The following is a 26,165-nucleotide window of genomic DNA, read 5'->3' on the forward strand; positions in this document are numbered from 1 at the left end:
ATTACTAAGCAGCATTTTAATGTTGTAGCTTGAGGTGGAGCTAATTTAAACTTTCACATACTTCTGCTCAGTTTATTCTATAACAGCATTTCATAAGATAATGTTGCACTGTGTACACTCACTTAATCTGTAAATATTACCAATGACCTCTTTTTTTTTTTTTTTAACAAGTAAAATGTACCTCAAAGTTACGCTCAAGAACAGTTACTGAGAAAATTTACTTAGTCACGTTCCACCACTACATGGAGGTCGTATCTCTAGTATGTTTTTCTGGGAACCCTCTGGAGACCGGGCCTCTGTTGTTACAACATGAGCAGTTAGTTATGGGCCTACGACCAAACACACCACCACACCAGCTACAAAAACACTGTATGCCATAACAACATATGCTTAAAACTTTAACTGGGGGGATTATTAGATTAGCAGAATGTGCTGGCACCTTTCCTGCTACTGGAACATCAGATGCTGCTGAGTTACTGTTGATGTCTGCCCCTCTATAAATAGGTTTGGAAGACAAAGTCCATGTCTAGGTCCTCACTCGATGATGCACAGTAAAAATCTAATCAGTTTAAGAGGAAAAGTGGTCACTGAGATAAAGGCTGTCTGTCAAAAATGCGTGGGCCTCGGGCTGCCGTTGGATTAACTAAGAGAGAAATACTTGGGAACAATACAATGGTCCATTCTCATTCAGTATAATCCGTGTAGGTATTGCAAGCAGTTTCATATGACTCTGCAGAGAAAAGGCTTCTACAAGCACCTCTCTGAAGAAGTGTTTCGACTGGAGATTAAAAAAATACAAATGTCAACTGTAAGTAGCTATGTTTCATTGTTTATAGCTTCATTTTCACTGTTTCCTATTTGGTCGAAATGTTTAAATTGCAACTGTAGTGGTTTGATTGAAATTTGTGACCTTAATCTGTAATGTAAAGGCTACGAGAAGGCATTTGTCTGTAGCTCTTAAGCTTGAAAGACTATTTCAAAAATATTTCTTTAGAGCCAAAGGTATGACGATATCATGTGCAGTTGTCAGATGTTGTGTTTCTGGATTTATTGTAGTGTTGTCACATTATCTACATAAACAAAACAAAAAGTTAAGCTTTCTCTTCTTCATAAATATTCACTGAAGCTATCCACTGAAACAATTACAACTGCAGTACATTGTTATTATTATTACTGTTACTATTATGGGCACTGATGAAAGACTGCCTTGCTCAATAAATCTCAGAAAAGCTTATGAGGAGTGGAGCAAACAATTTGTCCTCTGTGCTGCTTTCTTCTATCTTACAAATCAGTCTATACCAACTATTGCAAATATGTACTGTACATGGTTTGATACTACTATGCATTATTAACTTTAAATGGGTGTCCTTGATTTCACCCTGCATCATGGAATGAAACCCCATGTTCTCAGTTAAGTTTAAATTATATTGTGGGCTTCATTTTTTGATTGTAGTCCCCACCAACCTCTTGCGATTGGATGCTCCTGGTTGAACAGAAAAATGTAAGGAACCCTCTTTTTGGTCATTTTTCTGTCAAAAAAAACAACAACAACAGCAAATTGAGCATTGTTTCAAAGAACAAGCAAAGTTATTATAGAACTGATAGTGCTCTTTTTCACTCAGTTGTCGCTCTGCATGCTCCTTGATGCTTTTCCAGTGACACAGATGAATGAACAGCAGGGATCCTTTCCTCCTGTATCTCAGTGTGCATTTCTTCTCTGGCAGATAAATGTCCGTGTTACAACTATGGATGCTGAGCTGGAGTTTGCCATCCTGCCCAGCACAACTGGCAAACAGCTTTTTGACCAGGTACGCTGTGCATTACAATCAAGCAGGCACTTTGCAAGGCAAAAACATGATCGTGTGCTTATTGATATGTTTAGATAGTGAAGACAATTGGACTGAGGGAGACCTGGTTCTTTGGCCTCCAGTATCAGGACAGCAAAGGCTTCTCCACCTGGCTCAAGCTAAACAAGAGGGTGAGGCAAAAGTTTGTGTGACAACTTTACATCCCATGATGGCCTAACCTGAGTCCCCTGACAGATGGATAGAAATGAACATGTAATCATGATTATGGTTTTGGTAATGTTATTGTGTCACCCCATTGAGGCTAATTAGTTCCTTTTTCTTCATTCCGGCATCCCACTGCTCTGGGGTGCCTATCCCAGGTGACAGCTCAAGATGTGAAAAGGGACAACCCTTTGTTGATTAAGTTCAGGGCCAAGTTTTACCCTGAGGATGTCGCTGATGAACTGATCCAGGAGGCAACGCAGCGCCTCTTCTTTCTCCAGGTTGGAGATGAGTACACATACAAGAACACTGATGTTTCTAAAGGGATCAGGGAGCAGGTTTATCATGTGATAAACCTGCACCTCTGAAACATGGGATTTTTAACTTTCTGAATTAAATTGTTATATTTTTTTATTTTTATGCCATGTAAACAATCCACATTCTTACATGTACTGATGGATGCTGAAATTGAAGTAAAGTTCACATTAACATAACAACAGCAATTATTTATTTTCTGTCTATTATATTACATCACAATGTAAATAATGCTTATGTAAATAAATCTTATGTAATCGTAGTACCCTCATGATGCTAAATGACAAGTGAGGAATCTCAATCAAAACAAAACGCTAAACCTGTCTTAACGACCAGTGGGGCTTCCACAATGACTCACGCAGATCCATTAATCCTCATGGGTTTTCCATGAGGGAGTACATGTGCACAAAAAATGGATCCAGGTGCACAAAATAAACACCAGAATACACTGGGTAGAAGAAGTATTCAGCTCCTTTACGTAAATAAAAGTACCAATACAACAATGTAAATAAAAAGAAGAAAGAAGAAAAAACAATGTATGAAGTCTGATACATAAAGCAATTTTGGGACGTTTTCTTTCATCTGTGATTTTTTGTGAGATATTGGATCATTTTAATATCTGTTGGAATGAAACCAGGAGACAAGTTTATAGGTAAAAATCAGTATTTGGTGGAGCTGTTAACAGTTCATAGACATCTGAAATGTGACCCAAACTACACACTGCTTTTTGTCAGACAGCAGAAGCCAAATAGGTCAAGTTTAACCTTAAACAATGTGCTCTATTTTAAAAGCTTTAAAGCGTTATATTATCCACTGTGTAAAATCTTTGTCTTAAAAGTAACTAGTAAATAAAGCTGTGAAATATATATAGTGGAAGTATCTAGTAGTATTAAATAATACTGGCAGAACGTATAATTTATTTCTTTGAGACTTATTTATACACTACTATAATCATGTATGATACCTTTACATGAGACAACATCATAAAACATAAAGAATCCACTTATAGAAAGGGCATGCATCTTTCGCATATACGTGTATATCATGTACAACAGATCTTTTTTGTCTCTTTTCTGTGTTTTAGGTGAAAGAGAGCATCCTGAATGATGACATATACTGTCCACCTGAGACTGCAGTGCTCTTGGCTTCGTACGCGGTTCAGGTCAAACACGGAGACTACAGGAAAGACTATCACGTACCGGGGTACCTGACAAGAGAGAAGCTGCTGCCACAGAGGTAGTGAGTCCTGTGTGTTAACCAAAGGTCACATTAATTCCAGTTTCAGTCATCTGAATTCTAACTGAAATGTCCTCTTCACTGATAAAACCAGGGTTTTGGAGCAGCACAAGCTGAATAAGAATCAGTGGGAGGAAAGAATCCAGGTGTGGCATCAAGAGCACAAGGGAATGCTGAGGTGCTGCAGTCTTACTACAAAAAAAAAAAAATCATAAATGCATTTTTTACAAACAGGTGCTCAGTAGCTCATTAAATTATTCTACACCACAGAGAAGACGCCATGGTGGAGTACCTGAAGATAGCCCAGGATTTAGAGATGTATGGGGTCAACTATTTCAGCATCAAGAACAAAAAAGGATCAGAGCTGTGGCTGGGAGTGGACGCCCTGGGTCTCAATATCTACGACAAAAAAGACAAGTAGGTCACACTTAAAAAATGTATGTGGCTGTCTCTGACTAACTGTGCATGACCATCAGTGCATGCTAACTGTTGTTGTATACTGCTGTATGTAATTTATTAGCCATGCCAATGGCATGTCTCTAGTAATGGCCATGATGGTTGGTCATTCTGTTGGTCCGTTGGTCCACCACTTTGGTCAAGACTGAAATGTCTCAACAACTATAAGAACGATTGCCATAAATTTTGTGCAGACATTCCCCAGAGGTTAAATCTTACTGACTTTGGTTACCCCCTGAGTTTTCATCGATTATCATAATGATGTTGAATTTTTTGTTTTTTAGTGAAATGTCTCATTACCACTCAAATATACAATCCCCAATTCATAACCACGTTTTAACTTTGTGCCACAACCGTGTAAAGAACATGCTAACAGTTTTTAACCATGCTGTGGACCATACTATAATGGTAAACCATACCAATATTTTTTACAGGATGACCCCAAAGATTGGCTTCCCCTGGAGTGAGATCAGAAATATTTCCTTCAATGACAAGAAGTTCGTCATCAAGCCAATTGACAAGAAGGCTCCGGTATTACATTACATAGTTATTAGTGATCCTTAATAGTGATTGATCTGCAGCAATTACAACAACATTTTCTACAACTACAACCACTGCAGTCTTTACGAAGACATGTCTCCACTGCTGCCAGGCCATATTAAATAAATGGTAGTTTATATTGTGGAAGAATTTCCCACATACCAAAAGTCAAACAGGATGCCCCTTTGTGCAGTGTGATGGTTTGTTTTGAACTGTGAGCTTGTCTTAGGTTAACTCAGGATGTTTGTGGATTGGAGAAGGAGTAGCTATTTAATCCCATCCACAAACATCCTTAGGTTAACTCATGTTTGTGGATGGGATTAAATAGCTACTCCTTCTCCAATGTTTAGGGATAAATTATTAGTACTAATTATCCTAGCATTAACAGTTTTTAGGAAAGAATTTTCACAACTACATACTACATCCTACAAAGATATGCCTATTCATATTTATTCACTGTTGCTGTAAACAGGAGGTGTGAGAAATCCTACATCCTTGTTACTAAAAAAAAACTGTTTTGCAAATGCATAAATTGCAACAAGCAGTGTAATGAGAGCAGCTGGTAGTCGTTCTCATTCACAAACATGAATTCAGCCTCTCAGTTCAACTTGCCTCCTGACCACATGCACAGACTGAAAGGTGCTAAGGTGAACATTGTGAATTCAGCATCAAATTTAATTCCTTTACTCGCCACTAGCTGTCTTCAGCGGTGGAAAGCAACGGTAATGTTAACTCTTGTGTTGTTTATGTCATGTCTTTTCTTCTATTGAAGTTAGCATGCTAAACAGCTAGCCCCAGCCCATACCCTATCGTAATACCACTTTGCGATAGTGAGTCACTGTAGTGTCCAGTTTGCTCTTAGTTCAACATGAGAGAATAAAGCGTAAATCATAAAAGAATGAAGTTTGATGCTGAACTCACGTTTCTCAGTAAACAGCTGTTAATGCTAACATTGGCTATGTAGCTGTAGAAAAAAACTTACATATAGCACCTTTAAGGAAAGCATTCAAAAGTTTAGGAAAAGAATAATTAAATTCCCCAAAAACCAAACTATCCCTTTAGGTTATTTAAGTCCATTCTTAAATGTAAGACAGAAACAGAAATTAATTGTCTCGAATAAGCTCCTGGGCAATCACTGCTTGATGATTTTTGTGTTACAGGACTTTGTTTTCTATGTACCTCGTCTTCGTATTAACAAGCGTATCCTGGCATTGTGTATGGGGAATCATGACCTGTACATGCGCAGACGTAAACCTGACACCATTGAGGTGCAGCAGATGAAGGCCCAAGCCAGAGAGGAGAAGAACAAGAGGCAGATGGAAAGGTAAGGAAGGAGGAAATAATGAAGGCCTTTTTTTTTTTTAGCAGTTTACAGTGTGTTCTCTCTGCTTTAAGAAAGAACTGTCAGGAGATATAGTTTTTTCAGATGTGTATTTATGCACAATTCTCCTGTCAGGGCTCTTCTTGAGAGTGAGAAAAAAAAGCGAGAACATGCTGAGAAGGAAACAGAGAAGATTGCCCGTGAGACCATGGAGCTGATGGAGAGATTGAGACAGATTGAAGAGCAGACAAAGAGAGCTCAAGATGGTCTGACAACTTTCTGAATACAAATGTTTCTCAACTTGAGTTTTATTTGTTCTGTTCAACATTAAAAGAATGGCTTAGTACATTGGAATATTTATATATTATAATATTCTTTAAAGCTCATACTATGTGAGCATGTCCACATAGTCTTGGATGTTTGTGCACACGTGTGCTTGTGGATTTCAGAGCTGGAGGAGCAGACTCGGAGGGCTCTTGAGTTAGAGAAGGAGAGGACAATTGCTCAGGAGGAAGCTGAGCGCCTGGAGAAGGACCGCAGAGCTGCAATGGAAGCCAAAGCCGCCCTGCTATATCAATCTGAAACCCAGATCAAGAACCAGGAAAGCTTGGTACTCATGCACAACACAGTTTCATTTGACTATATCATTTCACTTAAATTGATTAAATTGCAAAAGTGTTCTTTCCAAACCCTAAAAAAAAAACTTGTTTCTGTAAAGTCAACATTTAGCCTAACACCAGCTGACTCATTATTCCTGTGATCAAGGACTCATTATGGTACATTTACATATATTGATCAAGTCCCCAAAACTAGAACTGAAGCAGTAAAGATATCGATGCTGTTAAATTATACTTTAAATAATTCTGCTTGATAGTATTTCTCCCTTTACCAGAAAAATTGATTTACAATTTCAGCTTGAGCAACTGATTAGAAATTAACCCGAGCTGTGATGCTGCATATGAATATGTGCACACACAATCACACACACACACACACACACACACACACACACACATATTCTCTTAGACACACACAGAGACAGAGCACAATGACCTTATATCAGGAGCACTCTTAACTCTCTTCCCATTTGTGTGCGTCTGTGTATAGGCCACTGAGCTGGCAGAGCTTACCTCTAAGATCTCCCAGCTGGAAGACGCCAAGAAGAAAAAGGACGACGAGGCAAAGAGATGGCAGAAAAGGGTGAGAATTAATCAAAGAGCCAAGAGAGAGGTAAAGGATGAATCAAACATGAGCAAAGAGGGATGTGTGACACCACTAAGTGTTAAGCCCGGGAAGCAAAGTATATCACTAGACTTTCAAACTGAGATTGAATGAACTGTGTGTCACTTAGGTGTCACTGCAGTGTCACATGTGGCAAACCTCAGCCCCGGTGAAGCCAATGAACAAATTATTAAATGTATATGCAAGTATAATGCAAAGGATTTACCTAAAGTTCATGCAAATAAGAAGTTCAATACTTGACTTGCATGTAGTCTCCACATTGTTTGGTAATGCTGCAGTGTTGTCCTTACTTCTGTTTTCTAATGAGCATGCTGAGAAGTCGGTTTATTCACAGAGGACAGCATTTCTGGTAATTAAATATTTCTCAGTGTTAGGGAGAGAGATTTTTTAGTACAAAAATGTTGAGGTAAAGTTGTGGTAAATAAGAGGATCTCACAGATGGTCATCTAGTAGCTTTTAGTCTCTAAAGGTAGCTAAATTTATCTCAGTGTAGGCATGCAAATCGTTTTGTTATGATAGATTCCCCATTTTTCAAATTGTGCAGATCATAGTTTGAGTTTAATGCATTAGGCTACTTGCACTTTAATATCCAACCACAGTGCTTCACTGTAAGTCATGTGTGTTGACAGGCGGTGATGGTAGAAGCTGATTTGGAGCGAACCAAAGACGAGCTGAAGACTAAACTCATGGGTGTCCACATTCAGGATTCAGTCCACCCCCACATGCTTGAGCATGACGAGACGGATGAGAGCAGCGCAGAGGCGAGCGCTGAGCTGACTTCCCCAGGCATGGTCCGAGATCGCAGCGAGGAGGAGAGAGTAACAGAGGCCCAGAAGAACCAGAGACTGCAGAAAAACCTGAAGGTAAGGTTAAGTGAATATAGCTAAATGTGTTGTTTTGCTGTTCTCTTCCTCCCTTTAGGTCAGAGGTCATGTTCAGCTAGAGATTAGCAATACTGACTGGGGTTGCCATGGAGCTTTTAAGAGTGTTGACAAAGAAATCACAAAATGCTTCAATATTTCAATTTTAAGGTTCAGTAAATAAATGCACTCTTCAAATTAGGAACCACCCCAACTGAATGCTGAGGCCAATACGATTGTGTCAACTGGCACTTACTCTAATGGCCATTAATAGATCCAACAAGAGAAGACTGAATTAAAATGAACACCCAACTTCTCTCTTGGAATAAAAAGTCAATTTATTTTTAGCCATGCTGAATGGTAGGTCCTCCACTATGGTCCAGACTGAAATATCTGAACAACTCCTGGAAGGTTTTCCATGACATTTTCTTGTCTTAACATTCTTGGTACCCAAGGGATAAATCCTAATGACTTTGCTGATCCCTTGACCTTTCCTCTAACACCACCATCACTTGTGATGACAAATGACATTTATGATTTTGGGTGAAGTTTAGGTGAAACTGTTGGATATCTGGCCATGAAGTTTAGTACACACATTCATGTCTCCCTCAAGACTTGATCCCTTAACCTTTACACTAGTGCTATGATTAGATAAAAATTCAAATTTGTCCAGTTTTTTGGTTTATGACAAAATGAATGACATTCCCATCAACAAAAGGAAACATCAGCATGCTACCATGCCAAACCACGATATCTTGACAAAACTTTGATGGATTGCTGTGAAATTCACTACAGATATTCAAAGTCCCAGAGCTGAATTGTAATAACTTTGGCAATCCCCTGAGATTTCATCAAAAAAAATTTTTGTGTATAACCAAATCCATGACTTCCACTCCCTTGTCCAGCCTCGTCCAGTTTGTGGTGTGAAAACCACATTTTTTTCCAGTTGTGTTGTTGAAGATTTTGTTTTGGTACATTTGTCGTGTTGTCTACTGACCTCTCTACTATGTAGAGGTTTTGACTCTACTATAAATTTGGCAGCTTAATTGCCACTGTTTCACTAAGAGCTCAATGCACTCTGAATAATTAAACATTGTCGCAGGTACATTATCATTCTGTTGGTTTCATTCAAGTTGCAAACCTCATACAAACCAGGGCCTAATACAACTGAAATAAAATTGGTTTCCATCTCACAACCAAAACAAGATATGAAGTTGCATAGAGGACTCAACACAAAAATGGACTTAATAACTATGGACAATAGAGTGTTTTCAGATGGGGATTGCGCGGAGTATAGGGGTGAGGGGTAAGGCTTCTGAATAGTCTCCTAAAGAGTCTCAGGTAAGAGGATTTCATTCACTGTGTTTTTGCGCTCTCTTTTAGTTCCTGAGCACTGAGCTGGCTGGAGCTGTAGACGAGAGCAAAAAGACCCCGAATGACCTGATCCATGCCGAGAATGTGAAGGCGGGCCGTGACAAATACAAGACCCTACGTCAGATTCGTCAGGGCAACACCAAACAACGCATTGATGAATTTGAGTCCATGTGAGGCAGTCTGATGTAGGCCTACTCAGACTGAAGGCAGGACAAGGATAGATGATGAAGAGAGATTTTAGAAGTGTAGGTGCAGACAATAGCATAGGTAGTAAATTAACCTGAAGTTGAATATGACAGCAGATGATACTGATACAGTGCTTTGATGCCTTCAGTGTCCATGATTTTAATATAACTTCACTGGTAAATAAGTCACCAAGAAAATGACAACACTCCATGGAAATACTTTTTTTTTTTTTATTTTCAAAGGAACACACCCACATTACCGGTCTGGTCCAGTGTTGCAAATATATGAGGCCAACATATCACGGTTGCTCTCATTTATAAAAAAAAAAAAAAAAAAAAAAGGTTTGCTGCTGTACTTGTCAGTCGTACTAAACACATTTGCAACTTTAACATTCCAACGAATGAAAACCTTATTAATTATGAATGAAAATATTAAGCAATGACATTTAAGATACTTGTCCTTAGTCCAAATAAATGTTAAATCCTCTATACTTTACTGCAGAAATAAAATACACAGAAACACCATCAGTGCGTTGGGTGAGCATGAGTTCCCAAATGAATGAGTAAGCATCACCTTCATTGTGCCTAATGAGGCAAACTGTTTGTGCAGCATAAAAACAGATGAGCTGTAATCAAAAATAAAATCCAATTATCACATTAAAAATAGATGTTTGTCTATCTAAAATAAATAAACTGAAAATAAATACATTGGCACTAACGTCCTGTATATAATATCCAAATCCTCCATTTCAGCCACTGCACCTCTGCCATCCCACTGCCTCGGGGTTTCCAGAAACAACCCAGACTTCGCATCTCCTTCTGTGATATAGTACTATATTACACAAGGAAACTCATCAATGTTCTCGATTTCTCGATCATGTTTCCCTAGCTGTCTACACCATTTGTACTCTGTAGGCTTCTTTACACCATTCCATTGTTCCTGACTGCTCATCCATCAAATGCTGTCCAAAAATAAACAGATGAAAATGCAGAGTGACTAACAGGCCCTCCATTAGCCATCCCTGTAATAGATGCATTCATAGATAAAGTTTTCATTTTATTTGTTTGTATGTTGTGTTGCTTTTTAAAAAGACAAACTCTGTGTTTGTGCAGGATAGTTTTTATTTCATCTGACGACATGCATCATTTCGTTTGTGAATCAGTCCTCCAACTACGTAAAAACAAATAAAATAAAATAAATAATAAACACATACAGCCAACGGGTGGAGGCTGCTGTCACTGAGGGCACGGCAGCAGCCTGTCACACAGTATTAGGGTGATATACTGTGAATTTACTGTTTAATCCTGACTCCTCGCGAGACCTGCGGATCGCTTTTTTTGCATCCAGAGAACGTGTGGCGCGGTGCCGGGATTCCAATTGAGATAATAAGTTACATTTAGGGTCACTGTTCACTATGTGTCGCTCCTCCTGCCAAAGAACAAATTCTTCCCTAAGCGGTTTCTATTCGTTGATCATGGAGTGAGTTTAAGGCGCATGTAAATAACCCGAGGCTCCGGTGTAGAAAACGATTACTTAGTTACTTAAAAAAAAAAAGTTCGCCAGCTCCTCGCTCGCGGAACAGATCGACGGGACGTCCCTACCGTGTAGCAACATACGTCGATGACTGATCTGAATTTCCTCTCCGCTGAGACATATGACCGGAGTCTCATTGGGTAGGCGTTTTCTCGCCTGGAAAGTGTTGTTTCATTTGTTCTCCGGGCACACGGCGCACTGCTTTAACTATAGCGACGCGAGCCGAAGATGGCCTTTCGCTCGAGCTTGTCCGATCTAGAAGACACGCCAAACTCTTTAATGATGAATGAGTGGAATCGGTTGGATACTGCGGACACCTATGCGTGCCCGACTACTGCAGAGCTCAGTAAGGCAGTGTCAGTGTCCTTGGGCTTAGATTCGGTGTCTTCTCCGCTCAATAACATGAACCTTTGCTCCAGCGGCGCCTTTTCAGACTGCGACCCCGCTGTGGGGAACAGTTCCCAAGGAGTGCCGGAGTTAGGTGCGGCTGGAAATATGAACTCAGGAGGCAGCAGGCTTCCGCTCAATGACAATAGCCTAAGAGAGGACGACTTTGGAGACGTGTGCCAGGGCATCCAGCAGGTGAGCTGCATGGATCTGCTCAGATCGGACGAAATGGACAGCGCGCAAACAGTGACGCGCGGCCCGGTGATATCCAGATATGTCTGCAAGGAGTCAAACTTGTTTATGAACCCGGTGGTAGAGCTGCCCGAGCCCTCTCAGGTGGACGAACTCTTAACTTTGAAACAATATTCTCCGTACTCTGCCAATCCAAACCTATGCAGAGGTACCCAGGGTGTGTGGTGCGCAAATGAGCGCGCATACAGCAGTCGATCCGAGCCGGAGAGAGGTGGATCTGGCGGACACAATATGTTGTGTAAATATTGTAATTTTGGTCAAATCCCTATTGGATCCAGGCAGGAATGCCACTGTGTCTGGTATAGCAAGGGTGAACGAGGTGGTAAAGGTGGCATACGAGCAGCGATGGCACAAGAGTATGGCCAAGTGGAAAGATACCAAAGTGCAATTGCTCAAGGACAGGCCACTTTTCCAACTATCAAGACAGAACCTTCAGTTTGGGTGGATTTCGCAGATCACAGTTTCAGGTAAATAACAGATTTTAACAATGATTTGTTGTGCTTTTCATTGGCACCAGGCAGTGCTTTAAGCAGTCGGCTATATCCGCGACAAACCCCGGTGGCCCGCCGTATCTCTGGGCTGGTGGACCGTCAAAAAAATAAAAATCCATAAAGTTTTTTTTTTTTTTTTTTTTTTTTTTACCGTCCCTGTCTGTCTCTTCACCAGCCCTCTCTGTGTGCTTGTCATTTGGGATGCGCATGACAGTGTGTGCTCTGCGTGTGTGTGGCGGGACTGGGCTAAACGACAGTGGATGAAACCGTGGCTGAATTTCTTTCCCAGTGCACCCCTGGCATCAGGTCAGGGGGGCAATCCTGTTAAGAACCACATACATTCTTTCCTACCATTCATGCAGTCTCATCTTTCTTGAATCAGAAACAAAAGAACAAATGCAGCGTGAACGGCGTGCCTAGTTACCGCGCTTTAATCCGCCAAGCTTTTAACATTGGTTGTAATGAGTGTTTCACTGTTGAATTGTCTTTTTCTTTTATAGGAGTGTTATGAACTTGAGGCTTCATTAAATTCATTTATATCCTTAAAAGCGGCGCTGTCTGACTGGATTTTGAACCTACCCTCTTGATGTTTGTGTGAAAAAAGCACAAATAAATCAAATGCAGTTAACATGATTGTTATGTGGTGTTGTAGTTGTTATTTGCCGTGACTTGCAGGGGCACATTGTAGAATCATGCTGTGTTTATGAGCAGATGCAGACATGTATTATCATAAATCTTTTGTGCTCCCAACAGCTCCCATGTGCTCTTCTTGGCCTTGGCCAAGTGTTTCAGCATTCAGCTAGACTAAATCAAAGGTCATCCTATCACTAACTTTCCAGAACTGTCCTTATTTGTGCTGTGACTACCTTCACAAAAACACGAGTTAATATATCAGTGTCACTGTAAACAAGAGATACGGCACCTGTTGCTGATCCTGTTCTTGGATTGGAAGAAAATGTTCTATTCCCACTAACTGATTCCTAACAGAGACATAAGTCTGGAATTCTTCAATCATAGCTTTACTTTGTATGTGAACTGTCTTCACTTGTCATGTAATCAGTCATGAGATAGGGAAATCTCTTACTATAATTGGATTGGATTTAGGGAATTAGTGCCCCAATCATCATAACGGGCAGCCTTACACTCTCTGAGGACAGACCTAGTGACCTAAATCTCTTGTTAATGCGCCTGTTTGACTGTCTGCCCTAATTTTTATAGATTCATTATAGCTGCAAGGGATAAAACTGCTTTTAAATGCTTTTCTAGTGTCTGTGCCCAAATTTGAATCCTTTAAAAACAGCATTAATTTTTATGTGTGTTTGTGCCTGTGTGTCTCTGTGTGTGTGTCCAGGCATGAGGATTTATTTCCAGGTGTGTACCTGTCAGACAGGAGAGTGTGTCAGGTGTGCGGCGATGATGCCTCAGGTTGTCACTATGGAGCAGTCACCTGTGGTAGCTGCAAAGTATTCTTCAAGAGGGCTGCTGCAGGTGGGTGTGTCACACACAAACACGCAAGTGCACGCTCACAATTATGCATCTGCTGATTTAATTTCTTACACCCACTCGCTCACTCATGCAGGCAGGGCACAGTGACCTGACATTATGAGGGCAAGTTATTTGTTATTATCAGTAAACACCCACATATCGTTGCTATGAGTGGAAGCCGAGGCATTGTTGAACTCGTCTCTTCCCCCGGGGCTTTTGTGTGCCTCCAGGTAAGCAGAACCACCTGTGTGCCAGCCGCAATGACTGCACCATCGACAAACTGAGGCGGAAAAACTGTGCCTCGTGTCGTTTAAGGAGGTGCTTCATGTCAGGAATGAGCCTTAAAGGTGAGGAATTAAAGGTGAGAACGGGATGAGACACAGAGTAAGGAAAGAATGTGTGGTGTGTACTTGGAAAATGGGGCCAGGGTGGTGAGATACCTAACATGCATTGGATCAGAACTTACTAATCAAATGTTCTAGCTTAAAAACAGTGTAACGAATGCATTTCAGCAAAGGCCAAAAGAGCTTTTGCTTGGCAGCCAGTGATCAAAAACTTTTCCACATGGTTACGATAAGGAACAGCTCCATGGGCAAATAGTCATTCAGTCAAGTATATCCCTATTTATAGTCATTACAGTATTTTATTGACTTTTCCAGTTATCTATTGTGTAATAATAAAACAAAGCAACATGAAATTGTAGCTTCTTATCTCCCTTTTTCCCCTTTTTGTCTTCTACTTGTCTGTATTGTCTGTGGTGGATTCTAGGTCGCAGGCTGAAAGGAACTGGACAGACTAGAAATGGAGAGGAGGAGCAAAATCCATCTGCCTGGGGGGAAAGAGGAGAAAGGGCTGGGAAGAAAGATGCAAACTTGGAGCCCGGAAGTGCAGCTGCCAGGGCTCAAGGTGGTGAGGATTAGTGTCACAAAAGCTCAAGTATCATTCGAACTCAATGTTGAACATACTTTTTGCCATAAAAGATTTAGTATTGTTTTCCTTTTGTACGAATTATCTGTTCTGTGTATCATTCTGTCTCTGTCTGTATATCTTTAGCGACAGCTCTAGGCATACCCCCGTCCTTGCGCTCCTGCCTGTCCCTGCTCAGCGTCCTGCAGGCCATTGAGCCAGCCGTGGTCAATGCCGGACATGACCCTGCTCAGCCAGACAGTCCTGCGTCCTTGCTTACCAGCCTCAATGAGCTTGGGGAAAGACAGCTGGTAACCGTGGTGCGTTGGGCCAAGGCAATACCAGGTAAAACAATCTGGGCCAAGGTAACGTACTGCAAATGAATCCATCCATACCCACGTTTGTTTCTGCCAAGGCTGTGAGCATTAAATTACTCTCATAGTTGTTTGAAGTTCAGTAAATTGCCTGACAAAGTTGACACTCATTTAGACACGCTATAAAACCACCAAGAAAAGTAAATAATATCTGTTAGTATTCTGCAAAGCCTCAAGATCTTGTTCTCCAGGAAAGAGGCCTTGACAGATTTTTTTGTTTTGCCAACTTAGCTGCCATGTTGGAGCAGCCAGTCCTCTGCAGTGCAAAGCAGCATGTTCAAATGTTAACCACTAGAGGGGGATATGTTCATATTTAAGCCAAGTATTGCAGGCTGGAAATAGCCAACAATGGATCCATACTGTGTAATCTCCGCAGTTAACAGTTTGAAGTCTCCTCACTTATTTAATTGACCCGTGTAGTGTTACTTTGTCATGTTTTATCACTTAAACTTGAGCAGACGTCTGATTAAAAATGTGTGTTAACAGGTTTCCGTGACCTGCATGTGGATGATCAGATGTCAGTGATTCAGTTGTCATGGATGGGGGTGATGGTGTTCGCTTTGGGCTGGAGGTCCTACACACTTACTAACAGCTCCATGCTCTATTTTGCTCCGGACCTGGTCTTCAATGAGTAAGTCATGACAAATATTCACACTGGATAGTCCTATGAAGATCTAACACTGAATTGAACAAAGTTAATAAAACTTTGTCAGACAGGGCGAGGTTTCTTTATCAAGCAAAGAAAGTTTGTTTGGACATAAACAGCTGTAAAAGAATGTAATCGTTGTGACACCGGGTTTGTTGGAATATCATGAGATTTCACCTGTCATCACGATTGGAGAGAGAGGCACAATGGAACATGAGCTTCAGAGGAAGACTGAAAAATCACACAGTGAACGTCGCCTTTTTAGGCGAGACAGTAAACAAGTCTGTTCTGTTCTTACCATTTCCTTTCTATCTGATATATGTGGCCGCAGAGGGATCACCTCAGATGATTTATTCCGTTTCATCTTTTACGAAACCAGTCATCAGTCCCCAAAACCGCTGAGGCATTGAGTTGATCTTTTTTTTTTTTTTTTTTAACTTTGACAGGTTTGGATTATCACTGCAACTTCCTTCAGCCTCTAAGAAAATGTTTCTGACACTGCCTTTTGTCTTTTCCTTGTACTTTTAAAAACTTAACACAAAGTTTATCAAAGAGCAACTGTTCATGATATATATGTAAATAACAATCCCACAGCCTCTTATCAACCAGTTGTCTTCAGTGTTGAAGGAGGGCGTTGCTCTGAATGCTAAAGCCAGCCACAGGCCCTCATAGCAGCTTTGACTTGGCTGGTCTTTTGCGCAACATTACTAAAACACTCATTCTGTCTGTATTAGACCTCTGTCACTCTATTGTGCTGCTTCTGACCTGCATGGTAATGGATACGCCTGCCCTTGTTGCTGACCCTCATTTTTCTCTGCCTCTCTGTCGCTCTCTTTTTCCATTATCCATCTCACTCATTTTTTCTCACCCCCGCTGGTTTTTCCTCTTTTTCATCCACTCCTGTTTCTGCCACCATTAATTGTCCTCCTCCTTTCTCTGTTTCTCTCTGTCTGACCCTCTCTTGGCTTCTCACCTTTCCTTTTGTCGCACTTTGTACTCCTCCTCTCACGCTGTGTTTTTTCCATCCCTTCCTCGTAGCCAGCGGATGCAAGTGTCCAGTATGTATGAACACTGTGTGAGAATGAAGCTGCTGTCCCAAAGGTTCTGCATGTTGAAGGTCACCCATGAGGAGTTCCTCTGCATGAAGGCCTTGGTCCTCTTCAGCATCAGTGAGTCAGCTAAGACCACATCTCAAATAATAAAGCTCGAATGTCAACACAGCAAGTGAAATACGACAGCATTAGAGTGTGACCATACTTTACAGAATTGATGGGATGGATAATGTCTGTGAGAGTTATTGTTGTGTTCTGGTTTTGTGGTCACAGTGCCAGTGGAGGGCCTAAAGAGCCAACGCTGTTTTGATGAACTGCGGACCTCCTACATAAAGGAGCTGGACCGCTTGGCCAGCCATAGTGGGGAGACCACCCGTACACAGAGACTGTTTCAGCTCACACAGCTGCTGGACTACCTCCAGTCGGTAATACACACACAACTCCATTTCACATTTGACTCTGAACCAGTGTATAAATGTCATTTTAGTTAGTGTCACAGAACCACTTGATCCCACCGTAGATCAAAGTGCACCTTTCAAGTACACAAACACTGTATTTGGTTATACAGAGTTGACTTATTATTAACTAATTAGGCTACGCTCTAGCGACAGTGTGTTTGTATTCAGTTACAGTAAAACCCATTCAAACTGTAAAGTCAACCAGACTAAAGAAAATTCCTTCTCATTTTTTGTGAGAAATATAGGGTACACCAACAGTTTGTGCACAAATCTCCAGCCATGAGATAATGTTAAGCACATACCAAAGGGTCATGTGACTCCTGTTTTAGCTTCTCTATACTGGCTGCTTACTGGGAGGGAAAATGATAGAGTCACCCTCTGGTGTTAGCATTTCTGCATCAAAAAGTAACTAAAATAATAGTACACACATGCAAACCCCCCCCCCCCCCCCCACTCCCCCAAAAGAAAAGAACAATTGGAGCTGATATCATCGAGCTGCTGCAGACTGCTTTTCCAGTCCAACCGGAACCTGTGGCACATCCTCTATCTGCAAACATTTAACTAAAGTGGCAGTTCAGATCTTCAGATAAAAACGTCTACAGACAAAGAAGATAATAGCTTATGGAGTTTTTACACTTCTGCCTGCAGGCAACGACTGTTACACCCGCTGCTTCTTTTTAATTGCTCAAAGCTACTGTTTGTGTGTTTTAGGTGTTAAATCGATGCATTTTGCTAACCGTACTCCAACTGCTCAGAGAGCTGTAATGTGTTACTTTATAGAGGGGAGGATGGAGTCCTGGCCAGACTTTACCTGGCCAAATATAATACAGGGCAAATTGAAGCAATACAAAAACATTTTCATTGACCGTGTTCTGTCATCTAATATTTGAACTATAAAATTGTTATTGAAATAATTTACACATTCCAGTTTACACATTTGCACAACAGTCAGCTCTGGATACTTTACTACTTCCTAGAAAGACTTAATCCTTAATAGGATCACCTGTCAAAGTACCTGTAAGAGGCTAATATTAATCCTGAGTTATAGCACCCAACATTTACTGTTTTATAACCACAAGGTGAACTACATCCCTGTATGATTAATATCCACTGTGGGATAGTCTGGCACAGTGACTTTCCAATTTCATAAATTGTTTTATTTTTAAGTAGAGGTTGTAGAAGTGGTAAATAAAAAAAAATCTCAAAAAGACACACCAAAAAAAACACCTTCAGACAATAAAACAACATGAATTAAAAAAAAAAAACTAGAAGCTCACAGAATACTGAGTGTCTATCTGACTCTGCTCAGTAGTGTAGTAAGTATGGCTCTATATGAGTTACCAAAATAAAGGGTTACGCTGCATGTTTTCTTTCATCCACCCACTCCATCATTGACATTATTTGCTCAAACTCACACTTCAGGTGCAAATGTGGCCAAGATAGATAAAGTCAGTAAACCCTGAAATAAAACATGCTTTGAGAGCTTTTTTTTAAAACAACATATATAAAATGTCTGTCTATCCTCTAAGCTTTCAGTTTTCGAGAAATTTTTGGATATTTATGTTGGTTTGCAGAAAGTTTTGGAAGCTAATTTTACCATACTTCTACAGTTACCTCTGACTATTTTTTATATTATATATATTTATTATATATGTATTTTGCAGTGGTTAGGGTTATAGTAAGAAGTTTATTTTGGTATATATACATTTGTGACTTTAAAAAACATGCTATATGGATTTTAAATAGTTTTTGTTTGGTTAATGCGAATATAAAGATTCTTGGCAGATGTGCGGCCACTAGAGGGTGCAGATGCTTTCTTCCTTTCTTACATATCTTTAGATTTGTTAATCCTAATAGGTGAGAACAATTAGTTGTCAGAGGATAAACTCTGGACATCGCTGATTTGGGCATGACCAGGAGTGTAACTTGCTGGAAAGTTTTCTCCCACAGAGAGCAGAGCTGCAGCAGCTTCAGCTTCATGTCTGTCACTGTGGATTTACCCTGAAAGGCTCAGCTTTGTCTGTGGCCCACTCACATCTCAGATCTTCTAATGCCTTATGAGCTGGAGGGACGCCAGGGATTGTCTGGCAGGGCCCTTTAGGCAGAAGGCCAGAGTTGATCAAGACTTTGCAGTTCAGACCCCTTTCGGCTTTACCCTGCCTGTGAAGCTTAGAGCGTCACAATGAGTGTCATCTTTTTAAACCACTTCTTAAAGGTTGTGTCAAAAGACAGGCTTCAGTGTCATTTGTTATTTCCTCTTTTATCTGCGGGCTGTGTTCTTTTTCAGTGGCGTACACTTTTAAGCTCATCATCTTTGTTACTTATTAACCTCGGCATGGTGTTTTTCTCCCTGTCTCCCTCTGTCTCTTCATGTCAGATTGTGAGGAAGTTGCACCAGTTCACCTATGATCTGTTCATCCAAGCTCAGTCCCTGCAGACACGTGTCAACTTCCCAGAGATGATCTCGGAGATTGTGAGCGTTCATGTGCCCAAGATCCTCTCCGGCATGGTCAAGCCCATCCTTTTCCACAATACAGCCTAGAGAGAGAGAGAGAAAGAGAGGAGGATCTGTGGTTGTCCTATTGGTCACTTGAGCTCTGGCACCCAGGCCTTCGACCATTTCTGGTAAAGACGAAACGCCTAGAGAGGCTTTATCATTTTATGAGGTGAAGGAAGTATAAGCCCCCCTGCTTTATCTACAGTGTGAGAGCGGGGCACAGTGAGGCTATGACTGGATATTAACAGAAGGGAATACAGCACATTCTTCCAGCCTAATGTAATCTAGTTACATCTACTCTGTTCTTCTTACTGCCTATTCTCTATATCACGCACACCAAATGTTTCTGGAGCTGATTAAAGCATGCGTTACTCCACACAAGTCCATGAGTGGCCTACAGCCTGGCATGTACACTTCCTCAACCCTTCATATAGCAGATTGTGACAGCAGGCAATATTTCATTTTGAGACATAAGACAGTAGTAAGAAAAAAACATTTTTGCAGAGTTCACATCACCATAGCTTGTCTGTGTGTGCAGTAGTTTGACATTTGGACTAGCTTCTCCCACAATGAATGTTACTGTGTGCACCTGAGGTGAACAAAGTCGTTGACTGACAGTTAATAAACGACTGCAGCATGCATGCATGCTAAGAGGCAAAGCTGTCTTGCCTGAAGGCATATAAAAACCTTTCTGAAAGCTGTTCTCATCCACAGAAATAATAGTCGACTAATAGTTTTAGGTGTCGATAAAACAAATACATTTGTAAGCTGCAAAGTGACGGCATTAATGAAAATTTTGAATGTATATTTATGAATATTGTGATGTCAAAAGGTCACATCAAAAACAAGGAAGAAAATAATTAGACAAAATGCTCCTCCTCAGAAGTCGACCAACACTATGGGTGACTTTTTTTTTTTTTTAAAGTTTGCTTGTTTTTGAGTGTCAAATGTTATTCAAGTACAGATTTTCCAGAGTGGACATTTCATACTGTTGTAACTTTTCTACAGTTTCTTAAAGTGTTCTTTGCAGGTGCTTTGTTGTGTATCCTCATGTATTGATTGTAGCTTTTGACAGTTTTGCTAAACGTTAAAGGTCCAGCCAAGAATCTGCTCGTTTGTTGCAACATTTACAGCTTAACATGTAATAAAGCTGAAGCATGAGTGTACATCTGTTGGTTAATAATGAGGGGCAGAGTCGCTGTGGCATTATAGCACAAATCTGGTTAAAGTGGTTGAGTGCGTGCACATGATAATACAGTAATCGGCCTGTTTGTCCCTGTCTGTCTCAGTCTGTGGTGCAGTCAAGTGGACAGACAGGCTTTAGAAAAATATCACAGTTCTTTTCTACCTCTGTATTACTAATGCTCAGTCTCCACCCAGTCAGGTAACAGATCATGGCAAGAACCCAGAACATATAACAGAGTCAAACGAGGAGGCCAGACTGAATTTATTTCATCTATTTATCCCTGAGGTGTCAAACCTGTTCCACAAAGGGCCATGTGGCTGCGGGTTTTTGTTCCGACCAATCAAGAGCACACAGTTTGACCAATAAAGACTCACATCAGTTGATTAAATGAGTCAAGTCTGGTCTGCTGCTGCTTGGTTGGAACAAAAACCTGCAGCCACATGGCCCTTTGTGGAACAGGTTTGACACCTCTAATTTATCCTGTAAGAAACTGCCTTGCCTGCCGATCTGAAATCGCTGCCTGTGTTTTAGTACCATCTAGTGGTGGCTGTTGAACCAACAGCATTAAATGAAGCTCAGCAATACGACATCTGTTGGATCCATTGACATTTGCTTCGTAATGTAATTGGACACGGATTCACTCAGTGTTTGAACAAGGTTACCGTTAAATAGTCAGAGTCACGAGAGGAGAGTTCATAGCATTAAAGGGTGAGAGTAAACAAACAGTGTGTTTGGATAAAAAGCACAGATCACCACTAAGCTGTGAAAAAGTAATACATAATTAAGAAGTAAAAGCTTCATCTTATTAGAACCTGATATTTTAAACTGTATTAGAATGTGTTGTTATCTTTTTATTTAAAAAAAGGCAGATATGAGGAAAATAAACTTTTTCTGTCTTTTCTAATACTTAGAATTGTCTGTAGGCCCAGAGAGAAAATGACATATCTTTAAGAGCTGGTGTATTTTAGTTACATGGTGCATTTAAAAACCCAAACTGTAAAAAGCAGTCTGTCTGGGTAACCTCTGCCGCCGTTTTAAGTCCCATTTCCTGAACAACCTCTTTCAACAAGTATTTGTCCCTCTCATAAATGAATTGGAGCTGAACGAAGTTGGGATTGAAAGACACGCTGAAATATCACTTATTTCTAAATATATTCCTTGCTACGCATGCCCCTGTGGCTTTCCCTAAAAGGAATGGCGTCTTGTAGGTTTGCAATGATCAAAAATGTATGTGTTGATGTCGACATTTGAACTTAGTTTAGATTCCATTTGATTTCTGTGTTTCTCAGAGTCTGCTCTGCATCAATATTACATGCCTACTCTAGCAGAAGAGGGATTTTTCCTGGTGGGTAATGGCAACCACAGAAAGCACAAACACACTGGCCTCAAACAACAAAAGTTAAAACTATTTCCTCATGTGTAAATGAAGGAAAGATTAACAGGAGGAAAGAATTTCAGCTTAACAGTTAACTTTAAATGTGCGAGGATGATACAAAAGCTTAAGAGAAGAGGAGACAGTTAAAACCTGACGCTAAAGTAACCGAACGCCCACAAGGAAATGTGGTTGGCACAGCGTACAGTACTTCTTGCAGGACCTTACATAAAACTCTAGCAATAATGTTTTTAACACCAGGTAACCGCAACTGACGGCTACAGTGACCGGAAAACAATTAGACTGTGGAGGTGGTAAGATGACACCTCTGAATGGGTTGTTTCGGTGGCCTATCTAATGGAGGGCGATTCCTACTCAAGCACCAGTCCATTAACAACCAATTAACTTCCTATTAATATTTTACCAGACAGGGCCTCTCATCCTGACGTGTTTTAAGGAGCTTTTCCCAAGAGTGTTTGAACATGAGCAGCTTTTAGCGCAGCATAAAGAGGCCTGTGTAATGGGCTGGAGGAGGAGGAGTGGCAACCTGATAGCACTGAGAGCAGAGGAGGGGAGAGAGGAGAGGAGACAGACTTCTGCAGCTGGCCTGCCCCGCTCTGAGCCAAGCCCGAGCCCGGGCAAAACACACACACACAGCACACACAGGGATCACAACTTTAGGAAATCCATGATTTTATGGCTCTGACACGAGATCAGACATGAGCGATGACCCTGTGCCATGTGTTGATCATAATTGTGTTTTGGCAAGTCAAAGATGTGACTAATGGGTTTTCTCTTGTTTACTCAAAATTGCAGCTGAACAGCAGCTCTGCCTCCAGGATTTAAAGTGCTTCTCACCGTCCTCGGGTTTAACTTGAAATGAGTCCTAAAACAAGAACATCCACCTTGCTCATGATCTGTAGTGTTGTGCTGTGTAAGGCTGGTTTGGGTGGACATTTAAAACTAGTTCAGGGAAACTCCCTGCCTTGAGAGAAGAGAGAAATAGAGAGAGGAGGAGGCCATTATGACTATAGCCTGAGGCTACTCCCAACGGATAAGGCATTTGTCTTCACTTGAAAGTATGATTTATTTTTCCACCAGTCAGAAGGGTTATGTTTGTCACCGCACACTGAAAGGACTTTTGGAAATAGCAGCAGAAGCAGAAATGGAAAAAAAAAAAAAAAGAATGTCCCCTGGTTTTCTAAAGACTTCCCTTCTATGGTTACTTTGTTTGAGATCACTTTCAGTCTTCATTAACTTTAGTTAATCATACTGAACCTTGCGTCTAATTTATCAGCATGAACCGTGTGTGTGTGTGTTTGTTGATGATTAAGAGAAAGAGGGGAATATGGGAAGAGGGGGGAAGATGTGGTTGTATCAGGTTCCCTCCACTGGGTGTAGATGTGGTCTTAGATTTCTCTCTGGGCTGCTGATTAACCGTGTGTGTGTGTATCTGTACGTGTAAGAGTGTGTGTGTGTGCTGGGAGTGCACTGAGGAGGAGAGGAACTTCAGCTTTAATTTCCCCTAGCTCCAGATATTACACCCCCGCGCTCTGTTTTTATTGGAACAGAGACCAAAAAACACCAAGTGTTTATGATGCATTAAAACATGGTGGGGAACTCGAGTGTGGAATAGTAAATCTATACATTTGGCTCTGTCTCTCCAAAGCAGAATTAATTCTTTTATAGAGGATTTTGCGTGTTTTACGAAGACTGATGATTGTAACGCACCATGAAATCATGTTTATCATCCTGATGTGGAGGACAGAGACTGGAGAAAATTCTCTGTCAAGGGGAATGAGAGGAAAATGGAGGCAGGACTTTAAAAAAAAAAAAAAAAAAAATTGCAGAAGGGCACTTGGGAGATGGGAGGAGTCATTGAGTTTGGGGTTGAGGCACAGAAGGAATGAATTATTCTGCATTACCCTAATGACCATTTCAACAAACGGATGGGTGAGGAGACCACATTACATTCTATTAACTCCGCTTTTGTTGTCAGTGAACTGTTAATGGTGTACAAAGGGAGCTCTACACCGCTCTCCTGGACAATACATGCTCTGTGCTTCTAATTATTCTCAGGAAAGTGCCGACAGCCTTTATACCTGGAGACACATTAGCTGGCTCTAATTAGAGTAAATATTCTTCTGGTATAACACCAGTATTGCCTCACCAATCCAACAGCGATTAGCTCTGTGTTTTTCTGCGGGGCTGCTTATGCATTCCCAGCGCTTCTCTGTCTCTCATTCTCCTTCTGTTTTTCTGTCTTGATCATTGCCTTTGCCTCTTCCTCACTCTTTTCTTCTCTGCACTCAATTTACTTCCTCTCCGCTCCCCACATTTCTCCCCTCCTTCCTCCTTTTTTTTTTTTTTTTTTTGCAGCAGTAGGTGCACCACTGGCTGTGACAGAATCACAGTGTCTGCCCATGCTCCAGCTATCTCCCAAGTTCATTATATCTGTACACAGTGTCCATGCCCTCCGCCACTCATAGCCTCTCGTAGCCCCTCGTGGCTCCTGCGTCCCAGCCAAACACAATGTGACAGCGCCGCCACAGCCTTCATTTACAGCCGTCACAGGACAGATTTCCCCTTCCAAGTCTGCAGTCTGCAGCCTGATAGATGGCAGCACTGCTTTTTCCTGCGCATGCATGTGAGCGTGTTGTGTGCGAGTGCGTGTGCAGCTGCGTATCCATTTGCGTCCCTCTATTCATCTACGTCCACATGTGTGCGAGCCTTTGTGCTAGGCCGAAGCTGGAACAGCAACGTTTCCTCTGTCAGTAGTGATCCCTAAAACAATGTATTATAATATTACTGGGCTTTGTTTCCACTCACTCACTCACTGTGTTTTTACATGTAATGCACTCTGCATACATTGTTCTGATTTTCGGCTTGTGCTCTCAGAGTGCTGCTCGGTTTTAAGTGCATAGTTTGTGTGAGGCCTTCCACTTGTGTGACATGCTTATTGGAGCGCCCTTGGGGCAGACACATCTTTAGTTTGGAAAACGTTTCAACACAGTTCAGCTGTGGTATTCACACTTTCTGATATCTTGTCCCTCCTCTCCTCTCCTCTCTTCTTCTTTCCTCTCCTCTCCTTCCCTCAAAATATTATACATGTAGTTGCAGCCTCGGGCATCGGTTCTTTGTCGCACTGGGAAGGTCAAAACAGACACGCGCGCACACGCACCACACACACTCATAGATTTCAAATATCTCTATCAGCCCTCAGAGGATCAGATTGTTTTACGGGAAATCATGTCACGGGTCAAATGATTGAATTATTAATGGAAGTGCGGTGCAATAACAATCAGCCCTTGTCTATTGTGATTCCAACGTGATATTCACATACCCCTCTCAGTCTAACTTGATACTACCATGTTACAATCCAAATCCAATAATGCAGACTCTGCAAAAGAATGTACCCCCCCTCGCCCCCCTCTATTGTTTCATCAGTCGAAGAGCGTCTTTAGTCTGTTGCCTTCACAGTGTGGAGAGTATTACCAAGTCTGTAGAACCATATCGACTGCTGTGCCACATTTCCACGGACAAGGCAATGCATTTTCATCAAACCAGTCATGGTAAAGTAATTCACAATCATAGGACTCTTTCACAAAACACTGGTCTATGAAAAGTGTGTGTGTTATTTTGCATACATGTGTGCCTACTACGGTATGTGTGTGTGTGTGTGTGTGTGTGTATGTGTAATCTGGCATTCCTTACAAAACTCTAATCTTTGTTCCTTTTTACAGTGCCAAATATGGATTTTGTTTCTGAGCATAGCTGGAAATCAACCAAGCAAAATCTAAGGCACATTCATGATTCACATTATGGAAATGAAAGCAGACAATTCAGTATTCTCACATTTGCATATGTAAAGAACCACACTCAGAGAGGTACGAGAATTTTAACCTTATTTAACACAGCAGAGATCCAATTGAAAGTAATATGTTGCATTATGATGTTTTGAGAGGGATTCACTGCCAACCGGAGGCA

At 41.1% G+C, this 26,165-nt stretch overlaps 2 protein-coding genes across 6 annotated transcripts; both read left to right on the forward strand.

Annotated features, from left to right (window-relative positions):
* Positions 1 to 724: 724 nt before the first annotated feature.
* On the forward strand, positions 725 to 9,825 carry LOC121188412 (moesin-like). Of its 3 annotated transcripts, none has more exons than XM_041048161.1 (15): positions 725 to 808; positions 1,454 to 1,501; positions 1,725 to 1,808; positions 1,883 to 1,978; positions 2,168 to 2,290; positions 3,409 to 3,560; positions 3,655 to 3,738; positions 3,831 to 3,977; positions 4,451 to 4,547; positions 5,717 to 5,880; positions 6,013 to 6,143; positions 6,327 to 6,487; positions 6,985 to 7,077; positions 7,749 to 7,982; positions 9,363 to 9,825. In XM_041048161.1, the coding sequence occupies exons 1-15, from the start codon at positions 725 to 727 to the stop codon at positions 9,525 to 9,527; spliced, it is 1,863 nt and encodes a 620-aa protein (XP_040904095.1). In that variant the 3' UTR covers positions 9,528 to 9,825. The 3 variants fall into 3 exon arrangements, with proteins under 3 accessions (XP_040904095.1, XP_040904094.1, XP_040904096.1); XM_041048160.1 differs by having other exon boundaries at positions 7,824 to 7,982; XM_041048162.1 differs by lacking the exons at positions 725 to 808; positions 1,454 to 1,501; positions 1,883 to 1,978; positions 2,168 to 2,290; positions 3,409 to 3,560 and having other exon boundaries at positions 1,750 to 1,808.
* Positions 9,826 to 10,952: 1,127 nt separating this feature from the next.
* Positions 10,953 to 20,780, forward strand: LOC121188214 (androgen receptor-like). 3 transcript variants are annotated; one of them, XM_041047839.1, is made up of 9 exons: positions 10,953 to 12,178; positions 13,554 to 13,690; positions 13,918 to 14,034; positions 14,456 to 14,596; positions 14,741 to 14,938; positions 15,454 to 15,598; positions 16,652 to 16,782; positions 16,939 to 17,090; positions 19,501 to 20,780. In XM_041047839.1, exons 1-9 carry the CDS (start codon positions 11,301 to 11,303, stop codon positions 19,663 to 19,665), a joined length of 2,064 nt encoding a protein of 687 aa, XP_040903773.1. In that variant the 5' UTR covers positions 10,953 to 11,300; the 3' UTR covers positions 19,666 to 20,780. The 3 variants fall into 3 exon arrangements, with proteins under 3 accessions (XP_040903773.1, XP_040903774.1, XP_040903775.1); XM_041047840.1 differs by having other exon boundaries at positions 14,456 to 14,593; XM_041047841.1 differs by lacking the exon at positions 13,918 to 14,034.
* Positions 20,781 to 26,165: the final 5,385 nt, after the last annotated feature.

This window comes from Toxotes jaculatrix, chromosome 10 (genome assembly GCF_017976425.1).
Source record: "Toxotes jaculatrix isolate fToxJac2 chromosome 10, fToxJac2.pri, whole genome shotgun sequence".
In the NCBI taxonomy this organism is placed as follows: domain Eukaryota; kingdom Metazoa; phylum Chordata; class Actinopteri; family Toxotidae; genus Toxotes; species Toxotes jaculatrix.